This window comes from Gavia stellata, unplaced genomic scaffold, assembly GCF_030936135.1.
Source record: "Gavia stellata isolate bGavSte3 unplaced genomic scaffold, bGavSte3.hap2 HAP2_SCAFFOLD_71, whole genome shotgun sequence".
Taxonomy (NCBI): domain Eukaryota; kingdom Metazoa; phylum Chordata; class Aves; order Gaviiformes; family Gaviidae; genus Gavia; species Gavia stellata.
Window position 1 is genome coordinate 463542 of NW_026776518.1, and position 18274 is coordinate 481815.

General features: G+C 55.7%; 1 protein-coding gene across 1 annotated transcript; it reads left to right on the top strand.

Moving 5' to 3' along the window:
• The first annotated feature begins 14028 nt into the window (after positions 1-14028).
• Positions 14029-17463, top strand: LOC132321076 (outer dense fiber protein 3-like). The gene is made up of 6 exons (XM_059834668.1): positions 14029-14134; positions 14933-15133; positions 15355-15456; positions 16170-16291; positions 16722-16862; positions 17377-17463. The coding sequence occupies exons 1-6, from the start codon at positions 14029-14031 to the stop codon at positions 17461-17463; spliced, it is 759 nt and encodes a 252-aa protein (XP_059690651.1).
• Positions 17464-18274: the final 811 nt, after the last annotated feature.

An 18274-nucleotide genomic window follows, 5' to 3' on the forward strand; every position in this document is an offset into this window, starting at 1 on the left:
TGGACTGGAACAGGGCCCAGTCTGTCCTGGGAGGGGGCCAGGGGATCCAGTTTGGACTGGGAATGATCCCCTCTGTCCTGGGAGTGGGACAGGGGATCCAGTTTCGACTGGGACAGGGCCCAGTCTGTCCTGGGAGGGGGCCAGGGGCTCCAATTTGGACTGGGAATGATCCGTGTCTGTCCTGGGAAGGGGGAACAGGATCCATTTTGTACTGGGACAGGGCCCAGTCTGTCTGGGAGGGGGCCAGGGGATGCAGTTTGGACTGGGGATGCTCCCAGTCTGTCCTGGGAGGGGACCAGGGGATCCAGTTTGGACTGGGAATGATCCCAGTCTGTCCTGGGAGGGGGCCAGGGAATCCAGTTCGGACTGGGAATGATCTCACTCTGTCCTGGGAGAGGAGCAGGGGATCCAGTTTGGACTGGGGATGCTCCCAGTCTGTCCTGGGAAAGAGCCGGGGGATCCAATTTGGACTGGGAATGATCCCAGTCTGTCCTGGGAGTGGGACAGGGGATCCAGTTTGGACTGGGAGAGGGCCCATTCTGCCCTGGGAGGGGGCCAGGGCATCCAGTTTGGACTGGGACGTGGACCAGTCTGTCTAGGGTGGGGGCCAAGGGATCCAGTTTGGACTAGGAATGATCCCATTCTGTCCTGGGAGGGGGCCAAGGGATCCAGTTTGGACTGGGAATGATCCCAGTCTGTCCTGGGAGGGGGCCAAGGGATCCAGTTTGGACTGGGAATGATCCCAGTCTGTCCTGGGAGGGGGCCAAGGGATCCAGTTTGGACTGGGAATGTTCCCATTCTGTCCTGGGAGGGGGCCAGGGGCTCGAGTTTGGACTGGAACAGGGCCCAGTCTGTCCTGGGAGGGGGCCAGGGGATCCAGTTTGGACTGGGACAGGGACCAGTCTCTCCTGGGAGGGGGCCAGGGGCTCCAATTTGTACTGGGAATGATCCGTGTCTGTCCTGGGAGGGGGGAAGGGGATACATTTTGTACTGCGACAGGGCCCAGTCTGTCTGGGAAGGGGCCAGGGGATGCAGTTTGGACTGGGGATGATCCCAGTCTGTCCTGGGAGGGGGCCAGGGGATCCAGTTTGGACTGGGGATGCTCCCAGTCTGTCCTGGGAAAGAGCCGGGGGATCCAATTTGGACTGGGAATGATCCCAGTCTGTCCTGTGAGTGGGACAGGGGATCCAGTTTGGACTGGGACAGGGCCCAGTCTGTCTGGGAGGGGGCCAGGGTATCCAGTTTGGACTGGGGATGCTCCCAGTCTGTCCTGGGAGGGGACCAGGGGATCCAGTTTGGACTGGGAATGATCCCAGTCTGTCTGGGAAAGGGCCGGGGGATCCAATTTGGACTGGGAATCATCCCAGTCTGTACTGGGAGGGGGCCAGGGGATCCAGTTTGGAATTGGAAAGATCCCAGTCTGTCCTGGGAGGGGGCCAGGGGATCCAGTTTGGACTGGGGATGCTCCCAGTCTGTCCTGGGAGAGGGCCAGGGGATCCAGTTTGGACTGGGGATGCTCCCAGTCTGTCCTGGGAAAGAGCCGGGGGATCCAATTTGGACTGGGAATGATCCCAGTCTGTCCTGGGAGTGGGACAGGGGATCCAGTTTGGACTGGGACAGGGCCCAGTCTGTCCTGGGAGGGGGCCAGGGAATCCAGTTTGGACTTTGAATAAGCCCAGTCTGTCCTGGGAGGGGGCAAGGGGATCCAATTTAGACTGGGAATGATCCCAGTCTGTCCTGGGAGGGGGACAGGGGATCCAGTTTGGACTGGGAATGATCGCGGTCTGTCCTGGGAGGGGGACAGGGGATCCAGTTTGGACTGGGACAGGGCCCAGTCTGTCCTGGGAGGAGGCAAGGACATCCAATCTGGAATGGGGCAGGGCCCAGTCTGTCCTGGTAGGGGGCCAGGGGATCCCTTTTGGACTGGGAATGATTCCAGTCCATACAGGGAAAAAGCCAGTGTATCCACTTTGGACTGGGAATGATCGCGGTCTGTCCTGGGAGGGGGCCAAGGGATCCAGTTTGGACTGGGAATGATCCCAGTCTGTCCTGGGAGGGGGCCAGGGGATCCATTTTGGACTGGGAATGATCCCAGTCTGTTCTGGGAGGGGGCGAAGGGATCCAATTTGGACTGGGAATGAGCCCAGTCTGTCCTGGGAAAGGGCCGGGGGATCCAGTTTGGACTGGGAACGATCCCGGTCTGTCCTGGGAGGGCGCCAGAGGATCCAATTTGGACTGGGAACTATCCCAGTCTGTCCTGGGAGGGCGCCAGGGGATCCAGTTTTGACTGGGAATGATCCCAGTCTGTCCTGGGAGGGGGCCAGGGGCTCGAGTTTGGACTCGAACTGGGCCCAGTCTGTCCTGGGAGGGGGCCAGGGGATCCAGTTTGGACGGGGAATGATGCCAGTCTGTCTGGGAAAGGGCCGGGGGATCCAATTTGGACTGGGAATCATCCCAGTCTGTCCTGGGAGGGGGCCAGGCGATCCAGTTTGGACTGGGGATGCTCCCAGTCTGTCCTGGGAGGGGGCCAGGGGATCCCTTTTGGACTGGGAATGATCCCAGTCTGTACTGGGAGGGGGGCAGGGGATCCAGTTTGGACTCGGAATGATCCCAGTCTGTCCTGGGAGGGGGCCAGGGGATCCAGTTTGGACTGGGGATGATCCCAGTCTGTCCTGGGAGGGGACCAGGGGATCCAGTTTGGACTGGGAATGATCGCAGTCTGTCCTGGACGGGGGCCAGGGGATCCAATTTGGAATGTCAATGATCCCAGTCTGTCCTGGGAGGGGGCCAGGGGATGCATTGTGGACTGGGACAGGGCCCAGTCTGTCCTGGGAGTGGGCCAGGGGATGCAGTTTGGACTGGGACAGGGCACAGTCTGCCCTGGGAGGGGGCCAGGGCATCCAGTTTGGACTGGGACGGGGACCAGTCTGTCTAGGGTGGGGGCCAAGGGATCCAGTTTGGACTAGAATGATCCCAATTCTGTCCTGGGAGGGGGCCAAGGGATCCAGTTTGGACTGGGAATGATCCCAGTCTGTCCTGGGAGGGGGCCAAGGGATCCAGTTTGGACTGGTAATGATCCCAGTCTGTCCTGGGAGGGGGCCAAGGGATCCAGTTTGGACTGGGAATGATCCCAGTCTGTCCTGGAGGGGGCCAGGGGCTCGAGTTTGGACTGGAACAGGGCCCAGTCTGTCCTGGGATGGGGCCAGGGGCTCCAATTTGGACTGGGAATGATCCGTGTCTGTCCTGGGAGGGGGGAAGGGGATACATTTTGTACTGCGACAGGGCCCAGTCTGTCTGGGAAGGGGCCAGGGGATGCAGTTTGGACTGGGGATGCTCCCAGTCTGTCCTGGGAGGGGGCCAGGGGATCCAGTTTGGACTGGGAATGATCCCAGTCTGTACTGGGAGGGGGCCAGGGGGTCCAGTTTGGACTGGGGATGCTCCCAGTCTGTCCTGGGAAAGAGCCGGGGGATCCAATTTGGACTGGGAATGATCCCAGTCTGTCCTGTGAGTGGGACAGGGGATCCAGTTTGGACTGGGACAGGGCCCAGTCTGTCTGGGAGGGGGCCAGGGTATCCAGTTTGGACTGGGGATGCTCCCAGTCTGTCCTGGGAGGGGACCAGGGGATCCAGTTTGGACTGGGAATGATCCCAGTCTGTCTGGGAAAGGGCCGGGGGATCCAATTTGGACTGGGAATCATCCCAGTCTGTACTGGGAGGGGGCCAGGGGATCCAGTTTGGAATTGGAAAGATCCCAGTCTGTCCTGGGAGGGGGCCAGGGGATCCAGTTTGGACTGGGGATGCTCCCAGTCTGTCCTGGTAGAGGGCCAGGGGATCCAGTTTGGACTGGGGATGCTCCCAGTCTGTCCTGGGAAAGAGCCAGGGGATCCAATTTGGACTGGGAATGATCCCAGTCTGTCCTGGGAGTGGGACAGGGGATCCAGTTTGGACTGGGACAGGGCCCAGTCTGTCCTGGGAGGGGGCCAGGGAATCCAGTTTGGACTTGGAATAAGCCCAGTCTGTCCTGGGAGGGGGCAAGGGGATCCAATTTAGACTGGGAATGATCCCGGTCTGTCCTGGGAGGGGGCCAGGGGATCCAGTTTGGACTGGGACAGGGCCCAGTCTGTCCTGGGAGGAGGCAAGGACATCCAATCTGGAATGGGGCATGGCCCAGTCTGTCCTGGTAGGGGGCCAGGGGATCCCTTTTGGACTGGGAATGATTACAGTCCATACAGGGAAAAAGCCAGTGTATCCACTTTGGACTGGGAATGATCGCGGTCTGTCCTGGGAGGGGGCCAAGGGATCCAGTTTGGACTGGGACAGGGCCCAGTCTGCCCTGTGAGGGGGCCAAGGGATCCAGTTCGGACTCGGAATGATCCCAGTCTGTCCTGGGAGGGGGCGAAGGGATCCAATTTTGACTGGGAATGATCCCAGTCTGTCCTGGGAAAGGGCCGGGGGATCCAATTTGGACTGGGAACGATCCCGGTCTGTCCTGGGAGGGCGCCAGAGGATCCAGTGTGGACTGGGAACGATCCCAGTCTGTCCTGGGAGGGGGACAGGGCATCCAGTTTGGACTGGGAATGATCCCGGTCTGTCCTGGGAGGGGGCCAGGGGATCCAGTTTGGACTGGGACAGGGCCCAATCTGTCCTGGGAGGAGGCAAGGACATCCAATCTGGAATGGGGCAGGGCCCAGTCTGTCCTGGTAGGGGGCCAGGGGATCCCTTTTGGACTGGGAATGATTCCAGTCCATACAGGGAAAAAGCCAGTGTATCCACTTTGGACTGGGAATGATCGCGTCTGTCCTGGGAGGGGGCCAAGGGATCCAGTTTTGACTGGGAATGATCCCAGTCTGTCCTGGGAGGGGGCCAGGGGATCCATTTTGGACTGGGAATGATCCCAGTCTGTTCTGGGAGGGGGCGAAGGGATCCAATTTGGACTGGGAATGATCCCAGTCTGTCCTGGGGAAAGGGCCGGGGGATCCAGTTTGGACTGGGAACGATCCCGGTCTGTCCTGGGAGGGCGCCAGAGGATCCAATTTGGACTGGGAACGATCCCAGTCTGTCCTGGGAGGGCGCCAGGGGATCCAGTTTTGACTGGGAATGATCCCAGTCTGTCCTGGGAGGGGGCCAGGGGCTCGAGTTTGGACTCGAACAGGGCCCAGTCTGTCCTGGGAGGGGGCCAGGGGATCCAGTTTGGACGGGGAATGATGCCAGTCTGTCTGGAAAGGGCCGGGGGATCCAATTTGGACTGGGAATCATCCCAATCTGTCCTGGGAGGGGGCCAGGCGATCCAGTTTGGACTGGGGATGCTTCCAGTCTGTCCTGGGAGGGGGCCAGGGGATCCAGTTTGGACTGGGAATGATCCCAGTCTGTACTGGGAGGGGGGCAGGGGATGCAGTTTGGACTCGGAATGATCCCAGTCTGTCCTGGGAGGGGGCCAGGGGATCCAGTTTGGACTGGGGATGATCGCAGTCTGTCCTGGACGGGGGCCAGGGGATCCAATTTGGACTGGGAATGATCGCAGTCTGTCCTGGACGGGGGCCAGGGGATCCAATTTGGAATGTCAATGATCCCGGTCTGTCCTGGGAGGGGGCCAGGGGATGCATTGTGGACTGGGACAGGGCCCAGTCTGTCCTGGGAGTGGGCCAGGGGATGCAGTTTGGACTGGGACAGGGCACAGTCTGCCCTGGGAGGGGGCCAGGGCATCCAGTTTGGACTGGGACGGGGACCAGTCTGTCTAGGGTGGGGGCCAAGGGATCCAGTTTGGACTAGGAATGATCCCATTCTGTCCTGGGAGGGGGCCAAGGGATCCAGTTTGGACTGGGAATGATCCCAGTCTGTCCTGGGAGGGGGCCAAGGGATCCAGTTTGGACTGGTAATGATCCCAGTCTGTCCTGGGAGGGGGCCAAGGGATCCAGTTTGGACTGGGAATGATCCCAGTCTGTCCTGGGAGGGGGCCAGGGGCTCGAGTTTGGACTGGAACAGGGCCCAGTCTGTCCTGGGAGGGGGCCAGGGGCTCCAATTTGGACTGGGAATGATCCGTGTCTGTCCTGGGAGGGGGGAAGGGGATACATTTTGTACTGCGACAGGGCCCAGTCTGTCTGGGAAGGGGCCAGGGGATGCAGTTTGGACTGGGGATGCTCCCAGTCTGTCCTGGGAGGGGGCCAGGGGATCCAGTTTGGACTGGGAATGATCCCAGTCTGTACTGGGAGGGGGCCAGGGGGTCCAGTTTGGACTGGGGATGCTCCCAGTCTGTCCTGGGAAAGAGCCGGGGGATCCAATTTGGACTGGGAATGATCCCAGTCTGTCCTGTGAGTGGGACAGGGGATCCAGTTTGGACTGGGACAGGGCCCAGTCTGTCTGGGAGGGGGCCAGGGTATCCAGTTTGGACTGGGGATGCTCCCAGTCTGTCCTGGGAGGGGACCAGGGGATCCAGTTTGGACTGGGAATGATCCCAGTCTGTCTGGGAAAGGGCCGGGGGATCCAATTTGGACTGGGAATCATCCCAGTCTGTACTGGGAGGGGGCCAGGGGATCCAGTTTGGAATTGGAAAGATCCCAGTCTGTCCTGGGAGGGGGCCAGGGGATCCAGTTTGGACTGGGGATGCTCCCAGTCTGTCCTGGTAGAGGGCCAGGGGATCCAGTTTGGACTGGGGATGCTCCCAGTCTGTCCTGGGAAAGAGCCGGGGGATCCAATTTGGACTGGGAATGATCCCAGTCTGTCCTGGGAGTGGGACAGGGGATCCAGTTTGGACTGGGACAGGGCCCAGTCTGTCCTGGGAGGGGGCCAGGGAATCCAGTTTGGACTTTGAATAAGCCAGTCTGTCCTGGGAGGGGGCAAGGGGATCCAATTTAGACTGGGAATGATCCCAGTCTGTCCTGGGAGGGGGACAGGGGATCCAGTTTGGACTGGGAATGATCCCGGTCTGTCCTGGGAGGGGGACAGGGGATCCAGTTTGGACTGGGACAGGGCCCAGTCTGTCCTGGGAGGAGGCAAGGACATCCAATCTGGAATGGGGCAGGGCCCAGTCTGTCCTGGTAGGGGGCCAGGGGATCCCTTTTGGACTGGGAATGATTCCAGTCCATACAGGGAAAAAGCCAGTGTAATCCACTTTGGACTGGGAATGATCGCGGTCTGTCCTGGGAGGGGGCCAAGGGATCCAGTTTGGACTGGGACAGGGCCCAGTCTGCCCTGTGAGGGGGCCAAGGGATCCAGTTCGGACTCGGAATGATCCCCGTCTGTCCTGGGAGGGGGCGAAGGGATCCAGTTTGGACTGGGAACGATCCCGGTCTGTCCTGGGAGGGCGCCAGAGGATCCAGTTTGGACTGGGAATGATCCCAGTCTGTCCTGGGAGGGGCGCCAGGGGATCCAGTTTTGACTGGGAATGATCCCAGTCTGTCCTGGGAGGGGACAAGGGGATCCATTTTGGACTGGGAATGATCCCAGTCTGTCCTGGGAGGGGGCCAGGGGATCCATTTTGGACTGGGAATGATCCCAGTCTGTCCTGGGAGGGGGCCAGGGGATCCAGTTTGGACTGGGAATGATCCCAGTCTGTACTGGGATGGGGACAGGGGATCCAGTTTGGACTCGGAATGATCCCAGTCTGTCTGGGAAAGGGCCGGGGGATCCAATCTGGACTGGGAATCATCCCAGTCTGTCCTGGGAGGGGGCCAGGCGATCCAGTTTGGACTGGGGATGCTCCCAGTCTGTCCTGGGAGGGGTCCAGGGGATCCATTTTGGACTGGGAATGATCTGTGTCTGTCCTGGGAGGGGGGCAGGGGATCCAGTTTGGACTGGGAATGATCCCAGTCTGTCCTGGGAGCGGGACAGGGGATCCAGTTTGGACTGGGAATGATCCCAGTCTGTCCTGGGAGGGGGACAGGGGATCCAGTTTGGACTGGGAATGATCCCAGTCAGGACTGGGAGGGGCCAGGGGATCCTGCTTGGACTGGGAATGATCCCAGTCTGTCCTGGGAGGGGGGTGTAGAGGATCCACTTTGGACTGGGAATTATTCCAGTCCATACTGGGGGTGGGGCAGGGGATCCTGTTTGGACTGGTAATGATCCCAGTCTGTACTGGGAGGTGGCCAGGGGATCCAGTTTGGACTGGGAATGATTCCAGTCCATACTGGGAGGAGGCCATTGGATCCAGTTTGGACTGGGAATGGTTCCAGTCCATACTGGGGGTGGGGCAGGGGATCCTGTTTGGACTGGTAATGATCCCAGTCTGTACTGGGAGGTGGCCAGGGGATCCAGTTTGGACTGGGAATGATTCCAGTCCATACTGGGAGGAGGCCATTGGATCCAGTTTGGACTGGGAATGGTTCCAGTCCATACTGGGGGTGGGGCAGGGGATCCTGTTTGGACTGGTAATGATCCCAGTCTGTACTGGGAGGTGGCCAGGGGATCCAGTTTGGACTGGGAATGATTCCAGTCCATACTGGGAGGAGGCCTTTGGATCCAGTTTGGACTGGGAATGATCCCAGTCTGTCCACGGAGGGGGCCAGGTGATCCATTTTGGACTGGGAATGATCCCAGTCTGTCCTTGGAGGGGGCCAGGGCATCCAGTTCGGACTGGGACAGGGCCCAGTCTGTCCTGGCAGGTCACACGCAGAAACAAACTTCACAACTCACACAGAGTTATAAAGCTGACATTGGTTTATTGCGGCGCCGGGTGCAAGGGGATTTCTGCTCCTAACATGCACACCGGGTTAAAATCATGACAGGTATTTAAAACAGTTAACAAAGTTAGTTACGCCTCCTGGTTCTACCCCTTAATTAACTCTTGGTTAATACTTTTCTTACTTCATCTTAAAGTTACAGTTCTCTTTTAATTCACCACGCATGCTCAGAGAGTAGGGGGCTAAATTGGGTTGGGGCTTCTCTAGCTGGGAGGTGTGTTCCTTAGCATTAGAATGAGATTATAATGAGACAGGTTAACTCTAGGGCACTATTTTGGCAGTCTTTTCTACATTTCTACGATTCGTCCTTGTGCTAATCATTATTGCTAGTTAGCAGAGAGTCAGTGAAGACAATCTTTATCACAGAGAGTCAGTGCAGTCTTTATCTCTAATATGTCTAAGTACCGGGTGCAGTTGTTACAAAGTATCTTCTCTACACTTTTCTTTCTTACTTTTAACCCTTGTTTCTCAAAATGCCCTGTAATACAGGATATAAGTATAGGCTGTTCTATACCTTCAGAGCTGTAGGCTGTAGACTAGATAGATATGGGCCATGAGTAGAGTTCCTGTTTGCTAATTGTAATTTCTTTTCCATATGCTAAAACAGGCAAGCAATGGGACAGCAGTGTAGTCCTCCTACTGAGAAGCTGGGCCCAGTCTAGAATGACAAGAAGCCCACCCTGACTGATATGGTAGGAAGGGAGACAGAAAAGGAGCGCGGCCAAGAGAGCTGTTAAAGTAGCAGCTGAAAGCTGGTCGCTGCTGCATACAAGGTGGGAAAGTGTGGGCTGGAGAGCCGGAGGGCTCTGCTGCTAATGCTGGCAACAGGTAAGCAGCAGGTCCTCTTCAGAGAAGGTGACATGCATTGGACTCTCTCAAAAGGGCCTTTGTACCTCCTGATAACTGGGGCCCTGTGACAGTGATGGTAAGGTCGTCAGCCTGCAGCTCTGCAGCAGTTAAAACTACCGCTGAAATAATTCTGATGGCGGATGCTGTTCTGTGTGTTTTGTTTTGGGTAGTCATTTCATTGAGCTAGAGTTATTTCTTTGCGATTAGGTGACGGGGATCTTCTTGCCCTGATCGTCTCTTTCTGGAGTGCGTCCTGACATCCGCTGTCATCCACAGGTTTCCCCTGTGTGGCCAAGAGGAGCGACGGTTGTGATGTGGACTGCTGTGAGTAACGACTTCAGCACTAGGCTTGGATTTTCTGAATTGCTGAAGAGAGCCAGACATGGCAGGTGCTCCATCCCTGAGTTTTGATGTGCTTAAAATATAGAGGGAATATGGGGATGATTTGTCTTCTGCTCCCTCCTCCTCTTCCTGTTGCCTCTTGTTGCCTCCTCATCTTCCTCTTTCCTTATTTTGCCTCCTGTGTCCTCCTCTTCTTCCTCCTCCAGTTACTTCCTGTTGTGTCTGTGCCTCCTCTTCCTCCTCCTCATCTTGCCCTGTCACCGCTTCCTCCTCCTCCTGTTTTCTCCTGTTGCCTCCTCTTCTTTCTCCTCCTCCTCTTCTCCCATCTCTTACCATTGCCTCCTGTTGCCTCCTCCTCTTCCTCCTTTTGCCTCCTGTGGCCTCCTCTTTTCTCCTCCTCCTTCTCCTCCTGTTGCCTCCGGTTTCCTTCTGTTTCCTTCTCCTACTCTTCCTCCTCCTCCTCCTGTTGCCTCCTCACCTTCTTCCTTCTGCTGTTTCCTCATGCTGAATCCTCCTTCTCCTCCTTTGTCCTCCTGTTGTATCCTGTTGCCTTCTCCTGTGGCCTCCTACTGCCTCCTCTTCCTCCTCCTCCTCTTTCCTCTTGTTGCTTCCTCTTGCCTCCTGTTGCCTCCTCCTACTCCTCATCCTATTTTCTCCTGTTGCCTCATGTTTCTTCCTCCTCCTATTGCTTCCTCCTCATCGCCACCCTTCTTCTCCTGTGGCCTCCTTCCTCTTGTTTCTTCTTGTGGACTCCTCTACCTTTTGCATCCTGTTGCCTTCTCTTGCCTCCCCTCGCCTCCTCTTCTCTCCTCTTCCCACCTCCTCTGCTTGCCTCCTGTTGCCTCTTCCTCCATCTTTTGTCTCCTGGTCCCTTCCTCTTCTCTTGCGTTCTTTTGCCTCCTTCTTATTGTGGCCTCCTCTTGCCTCCTCCTCTTGTTGCCACATGTTGCTTCCTGTTCCCTCCTCCTCCTCCTCCTCCTCCTCCTCCTCTCCTCCTCCTCCTCCTCCTCCTCCTCCTCCTCTTCCTCCTCATGTTGGCACCTGTTGCCTCCTGTTTCCTCTTCCTCCCACTCCTCATGTTGTCTCCTACTGCCTCCTCTTGCCTCCTTTTCCTTGTCCTCCTACTGCCTCCACCTGCGTCCTGTTACATCCTCCTCTACCTTCTCCTTTTGCCTCCTGTTTCCTCCTCCTGCTCCTTCTCCTTTGCCTCCTGTTTCCTCCTCCTCCTGTTGCCTCCTCTTCTTCCTCGTCCTGTTCCCTCCTCCTCCTTCTGTTACCTATAGCTGCCTCCTGTTGCCTTCTGTTGCTTCCTCATCCTCCTCCTCCTCCAGTTGCCTCCTGTTACCTCCTGTTGCCTCATCCTCTTCCTTCCTCTGTGTCCTCCTTTTGCTACCTATTGCCTCCTGTAACCTCTCCTCCTATTGCCTCCTTTTGCCTCCTCCTCCTGTTCCCTCCTTTTGCTTCCCATTTCCTGCTCCTCCTCTTCTTCCTCCTCTTGTTTCTTCCTGTTGCCTCTTTTTTCCTCTTCTTCCTCCTCCTCCTTTTGCCTCCTGTTGCCCTCCTGTTTCCTCCTCCTCCCCTTCCTCCTATTGCCTCCTTTTGCCTCCTCATCCTCCTGCTGTTTCCTCATGTTGAAACCACCTCTTGTTGGCTCGTTTTGCATTCTTTTGCCTTCTCCTCCTGTGGCCTCCTGTTGCCTCCTCCTTCTCCTTCTCCCTTTTCCTCCTGTAGCCTCCTTTGCCTCCTCCTTCTCTTCCTTCCTGTAGCCTCTGTTTGTTCCTCCTCCTTCTCCTTCTCCCTTTTCCTCCCGTAGCCTCCTTTGCCTTCCTCCTTCTCTTCCTTCCTGTGGCCTCTTGTTTTTCCCTCCTCCTCCTCCTGGCTGCTCATGGCTTGGACAGCCATACTCTTTACTGGGTAAAAAGCTGGCTGGATGGCCGGGCCCAAAGGCTTGTGGGGAATGGAGTTATCTCCAGTGGATGGCCGGTCACAAGTGGTGTTCTCCAGGGCTCAGTATTGGGGCCAGTTCTGTTTAATATCTTTATCAGTGATCTGGATGAGGGGATCGCATGCACCGTCAGTAGGTTTGCAGACGACACCAAGTTGGGCGGAGTGTTGATCTGCTTGAGGGTGGGAAGGCTCTGCAGAGGGATCTGGACAGGCTGGATCGACGGGCCGAGGCCAATCGTATGAGGTTCAACAAGGCTGAGTGCCAGGTCCTGCACTCGTGTCACAACGACCCCATGCAACGCTACAGGCTTGGGGAAGAGTGGCTGGAAAGCTGCCTGGTGGAAGAGGACTTAGGGGTGTTGATCAACAGCCAGCTGATTATGAGCCAGCAGCGGTGCCCAGGTGGCCAAGAAGGCCAATGACATCCTGGCTTGTATCAGAAACAGTGGGGCCAGCAGGAGTAGGGAAATGATTGTACCTTTGTATACTCGGCACTGGTGAGGCCGCACCTCGAATACTGTGATTAGCTCTGGGCCACTCGCTCCAAGGCAGGCACTGAGGTGCTAGAGTGAGTCCAAAGAAGGGCAACGAAGCTGGTGAAGGGTCTGGAGAGCAAGTTCTACGAGGAGCGGCTGAGGGAACTGCAGTTCTTTAGTCTGAAGCAAAGGAGGCTCAGGGGAGACCTTATCACTCTCTACAACTACCTGAAAGGAGTTTGTAGCCAGGTGGGTGTCGGTCTCTTTTGCCAGGTAACAAGTGATAGGACGAGAGGAAACGGCCTCAAGTTGTGCCAGGGGAGGTTTAGATTGCATGTTAGGAAAAACTTCTTCACTGAAAGGGTTATCAAGCACTGGAACAGGCTGCCCAGGGAAGTGGTACCTGGAGGTATTTAAAAGAGGTGTAGATGTGGCACTTAGGGACATGGCTTAGTGGTGGACATGGCAGTGTTTATTTGCCATTAGACTGGATGATCTTAAAGGTCTTCTCCAACCTAAATGATTCTGTGATTCTATGATTCTGTACTATCTGAACTGTTGGCAGTACAGAATTAGACAAGTGGACAAACAAAAAGGGTGGAAATGGGGCCAAGCTGACGAGCTGCAAGAACATTACTCTGAGAAAAAGACTTCTTCCTTAGGAAAGTTTTCACATTTTTTTTCTTCCAGATCATCCCATTTGCTGACATCTTCCTCAAACAGTTCCACGCCGTCCAGCACAGCTGCAAGACATCCCTTCATTCCTGCATTTCTCATTGATTCCCATTCCCTATTCACCCTCAATACTCAAGACAGCATCATGCAGGCTGCGAGGAAAAAAATTACCTGCATCCCAGCCAGGCCCAGTACAGAAACCCTTCTGTGCCCTCTCACAATTTTTATTCCTATGAGAAACCCATGTAATATAGGACATGTGACTTCCTGGGGAGAAATGTGAAAACGGTCCTGATCTGTGGCTGGCATCTAGCTTTCCTTGCATAACCAAGAAAGTACACACAAGTCTGCACGGTTTCTTCTGCACCTTGGGAAAGGCCTCTCGTGCCTGTGTTTCCAAGGACAACCTCCTAAAAGTGGCACTGCAGAGGTATTCCTCAGCCTTGGTAACTGAGAGCTGCCAGCAGCAATTTCCTCTTACTAACATCAGGCCCAATTTGCCCTCCCCAAGAAAAAAAAGGTAGATTCAGGGACATCTGGAAAATAAGACATGAAATAGAAAATTCCAGGTGCTCAAATGCACATTCATGCTATTACGTGAGCCCAACAGTCTAAGGCTGCTAGATGAAATGCACAAATCACATCAGTTTTTCCCTCCTTGCATGTTTCTGCCATGCAGACCTCATGAAGGTCTAGCCCTGCAAGCTGGACAACCCCAGCTCCTGATCAGCCGTATCACGCAACAGCACGTATGCCAGGCGCCAGGAGCCTGTATGATGTCACAGTGCGTCCCCATGATGAGTGAAGGCCTCTTCCCAAGGCCACCTGGCAGCTGACAGCACAACCTCTCCTGCCCGATCGCTGCCTGCCCTCACCCTCACTGTGCTCTGCGACCGAGAGCTGCAGCAGCCAACGAGCTCGTCCGCACCCAGTCCGATGGCCAAGGCTGAGAAAGGTGACACGTCGCTGCTCCTCCCGGGGAGGTTTCACACCGGGCCTCTGTCAGAGAAGCCCCTCAACAACTCTCCTGCTCTTGCCATAGGCTTTGCAGCCACCTCCAAGATGGACGGAGCCTGGGTGGGCACCTGGAGACCTCATCGCCCACGCGGCCCCATCATGGCCCAGTTTACCAGCCCAGGACCCAAGTACTCAATCCCTGGGACCACAGGTAAAACCACCATACAAGGGGGGAGCGCCACATCCACTACCTCCAGGGGACAAGTAGCCACTGCCCCATTCTCCTTTGCTCCAATCCTCCATGTTCTCAGCTGCAGCAAGGACACAGGCCTGCCAGAGGAAGCTCAGGCTGCTCATGGGAAAGCCCCGGAGAAGAGCTGCCTGGCTCTGCAAAGCCCAGAGGTGGCCTTAGCAGCCCCTTAACGCCTGAGTGCACAGGAGGAAGCTTGTTCTGTATCTTTGCCACAAACTTGTTGCTCCCACTTCACCCTTTTCTTCTTCTCTTCTCCTCCTCCTCCTCTTCCTCTTTTTCTGCTTCTCCTCCTTCTCTTCTTCTCCTCCTTCATCTTCTCCTCTTGTACTTCATCTTCTCTTCCTGTTCTTCTTCTCCTTCTTTTTCAACTTCTCTGCTTCTTCACCTTCACTTTCTTCTTCTCCTCCTCTGTCATAGCAGTAAAGTTTCATTTTCTTTTCCATCAGGGCGCTGGGAAAGCAAAATGTCACAGAAGCGATCTTTACGTTTGCTTTAAGTTAACTTAGCAACTGTTTTGGGGTTTACTACTTCATAACAATAGCATTTTGGAGATATGCTGATTAATTGCACGGTGCCTACATTGTTCTTGCTGGAGGTCATTGTACCATTGTATTGGCCTGCTGGTATCCTCCTTGGAGGAAAAAGTCACACAGGAAGGGACTTTCTTGAGGCCGGCAACTCCGACTCCTCCACTTAGAAACTAGCTTTAAATAGGCAGTTGCAGGCAGGTGTCCTTTCACAAGCTTTTCTTCCTAGGTTACCTGGCTCACAATCCCAGCAAAACCAAAGCGCCTGCATACACGTTTCAAGGGGCCAAACGTCCCGTTGCAGACAGCTGTTCTCCGGGTCCTCGGTACTATGTCCAGCCCTCCATCACCAGAAACGGGAAGTACGTGGCTCCAGCACACCACATGTGCGGACTTCCCAAGATAAAGACCGAGGTCACCCCTGGACCGAGTGAGTACCATTTCTCCAGCACTTCTTTCAGGCAAGACAAGCACGCCTTCCTTTTGCCCTGTGCTACCGGGGTACAAAACCATCAGCTCACGCCCTGAAGGAGCTTCAGAGGTTTCCAGACAGAAAGCAAACAAGGCTGAGACCTCCACCTGACCTTTCCTCTTTGGCTTGAGGAAAAGAGCTCAGCTTCACTGCTTTTCTCCATTTCTCCTCTGCCCTAGGCGACTACTCCACCGACAAGGCCAACAAACACCTCTACAAATGTGCGCCGGCACAGTCCATGGCCTTCCGGCACAAGGCCGTCAAAACCGACCAAACTCCAGGTAGGGGAACTTGGGGAAATACACACACTTGCAGCCTGCGTGTCCTCCCAGGAAAATCTGCTGGACAGCTTATTCAACAGGCCTAGGGAAAAGCCTGCACAGCAGGACGCAACGGCCTCTTGACAAGCTTGCTTGATGTCCCAGACCACCTGTTGCGCTAAAGGGCAAGGCAATTTGGCAGAAAATAAACCCCCTTGCGTTCCAGCTTGTCCTCAGATATCAGAGGGGCTGGGGGCGGCGAGGCTTAGATTCTGAGTGATGCCCAATGCTCTGTGTTACAAGTCCGGTCGCGTTCAATGTATTGAACTCTCACGATTACGGATGCACTCGTAACACCATGCACTTTCAGTCCAGTCGTGTTCCATGACCTAGCATGGCCACACTTAAGGGATTTATGGCGTTCAGTGAGAACTCTCACGGCTAGATTAGTGAATAGTGCCTTTCCGTAAAATGCGAATATAAATCTAATTCCTAAGTTACCTCCAGCAATTATTCCACACCACCAACTTCTCTCATCCCATAGAAGAAGTGGCAACTCAGGCTTGGAGCTGCCGACACACACCACATGTGACCGAAGACAAATACATTGGGAGGAGGGGCAAAACATCCTTCCTGCTCCTGGCAGCAGCCTTGACAGGCTGCTCCTCTCCCACCCCAGCGCTGCTGCTCTCCCCGCAGGACTCACACAGGCGTTCTTCCCATTCCCCTTCCAGGTCCTGGCACCTACACCCTGCCTCGGCTGGTGGGACCCAACACAGCCTACACCCACGCCAGCCCGTGCTACTCCATGAAAGGGAAGAGTAAGCACAATGGCTTTGCTGAAGACCTCTCCAAGGTGAGCTACGCTTCTCTGCGCTCTCGCGTCAGCAGCTGAAGCTCAGGTTAGAAGGGCTCCAGCGCCTGCTGCAGCCTCTCTTAACGCGCACTTCCCTGCACCAGCAGCAAAACCCAAGAAGCCTCGGGTCCCCTGGCTCTCCTGCTCTTAACAGCGGGAAAGGGAGGCTCTGCCGACACCTGCGGTCCCTCGCTTCCTAACACTAACGGTTTTGGTGGGGCAAAGCTCATTGGCACTAATGGGAATCTCCATCCTCCTCTGGGAAATCTGCCTCTTGGCAGGTTAAATGGAGGTTCCCTTGTTGCAATCGCTCCGTGCCTCTCACACCACTTCTCTAGCCAGCCAGCTCAAGTAGCACAGCCCGTGTGGGCACCCAGCAAGAATCAACACCCGCCTTCTGTACCCAACAACCTCCCTGCCTCTCTTACAGACGCCAGGTCCTGCTGCATTCCCCAAGGTGGAACTGGATGTCTACAAAAAAAGGGCTCCCGTGTACACGATGGGAACCAACAGTAGACTCGGAGGCGACAAAACAGTGAAGCCAGGGCCAGCAGACTACCACCCGGGAAAGGTAAGGCAGCCTGCCCACCTCTCCTCCTTCGCTTTGCAACAACCAACCCTTAAGCATCTCCCCCTTCCGACGGGGCTTCTGAGAACTCAAGACCAACTTACTGGAGTGACAAAACGCAGGACAGCAGGCCTGCTCCCTGGCCTTGGCCCAAAGCCGAGCAGAGGGAGGCCAAAACCCCCATCTTTGCATCTCCCCTAGCTGAGCCATTCAATGCTGATAGGCGCTCACACATCACAAGCTCTTCAGGAGGACACACTGCCGCAGAAGGGACAAGCAGACCCAAGAGCAGACCTTTCTTATGCACTGGGGATCAACTGGGAGGGCAGGGGCATCTAGCGAAGTCTGGCTGGAGCTAGAAGGGCTCTGGACTTGGAGCCAGTTCCAGTGCCAGCTCAGCTCTGGGCAAATGCACCTACATGAACTTGTTATGCCAGACGGCCTTCTCTGAAGACAAGTCTTCTTAAGAACAAGGCACCACGGTCACCCTTTTTTTTCCTCACTTTTCCCCTTCCAGGTGACGCTGATCAAGCCCCAGGCACCTGCTCCCACTTTTGGACTCCGACATTCCCTCTACACAACTCCTCTAATACCTCTGATATGAGACTAATAAAACAACACCCCCCGCAAAGACCTTGTCTGGTCACCTTCAGCTGCATGGAGAGGGCGTGTGCGTGAGTGAGGACAATCAGCTCCCTCCATTTCATGTCTATGCCTCAGCCAAAACATTGCAAGACAAGGACGAGAGGAGAGCACCGAGATCAACAGCATAAGCAAGGCAGAGAGCTCTGACAGCACCGTTTCACCCAACCGGACCTAAACACTGCCCCGGGAAAGCAGTCCAGCCCTTCCCTACATGCTCTCACCCCATGGCCGAGCATCCCGCAGGCACAGGCTTGCCCCCAGGGACACAGCCTGTCTCGGCACCCCCCCTTTTCAGTGCACGCAGGTGGCTTCTCTCCAGGGTGCGGCCAGAAACACAGCTGCTCTGCGTGACCTCTTGCCATGGGCTAAATGCCACAGGCAAGTCCCCAAAACACTGACCGTTAAGGAGAAAGAATCCAACAGACAGGATGATGGTTGCGTCCTCCAGGTTGCCTTATAAAAGCTAGCTATCCAGAAAGGAATTGGCAATATGGCAGGATGAAGATGGTACAGCCCCTCTGGGCAACCTGCTTCAATGCTGGGCTGCCCCAAAGGGGAAGAAGGTTTTCCTTACCTCTAGCCTGAAACTTTCATATTTCAACATCGTCTAGACTATTGTCCTCCTGCCAAGCACCACAGGGATGAATTTGGATCCATTTTCCTGAAAACCTCTGCCTAGGGACTGGCCAGGCTGCTGGCAGGGTCCCAAAGCCCTCCCATTCTAGAGAATGAAAATGCCCTGTCCTGCAGCGTCTCCTTGCAGGGAAGTG

What these genes read in the sequence shown, in the direction of transcription:
- LOC132321076 (XM_059834668.1), top strand. Translation starts at nt 14,029, where the DNA reads ATGGACGGAGCCTGGGTGGGCACCTGGAGACCTCATCGCCCACGCGGC. An exon ending in CTCAATCCCTGGGACCACAG is followed by an intron (nt 14,135 to 14,932) that starts GTAAAACCACCA and finishes TTTTCTTCCTAG; the next exon opens with GTTACCTGGCTCACAATCCC. An exon ending in CAGACTACCACCCGGGAAAG is followed by an intron (nt 16,863 to 17,376) that starts GTAAGGCAGCCT and finishes TTCCCCTTCCAG; the next exon opens with GTGACGCTGATCAAGCCCCA.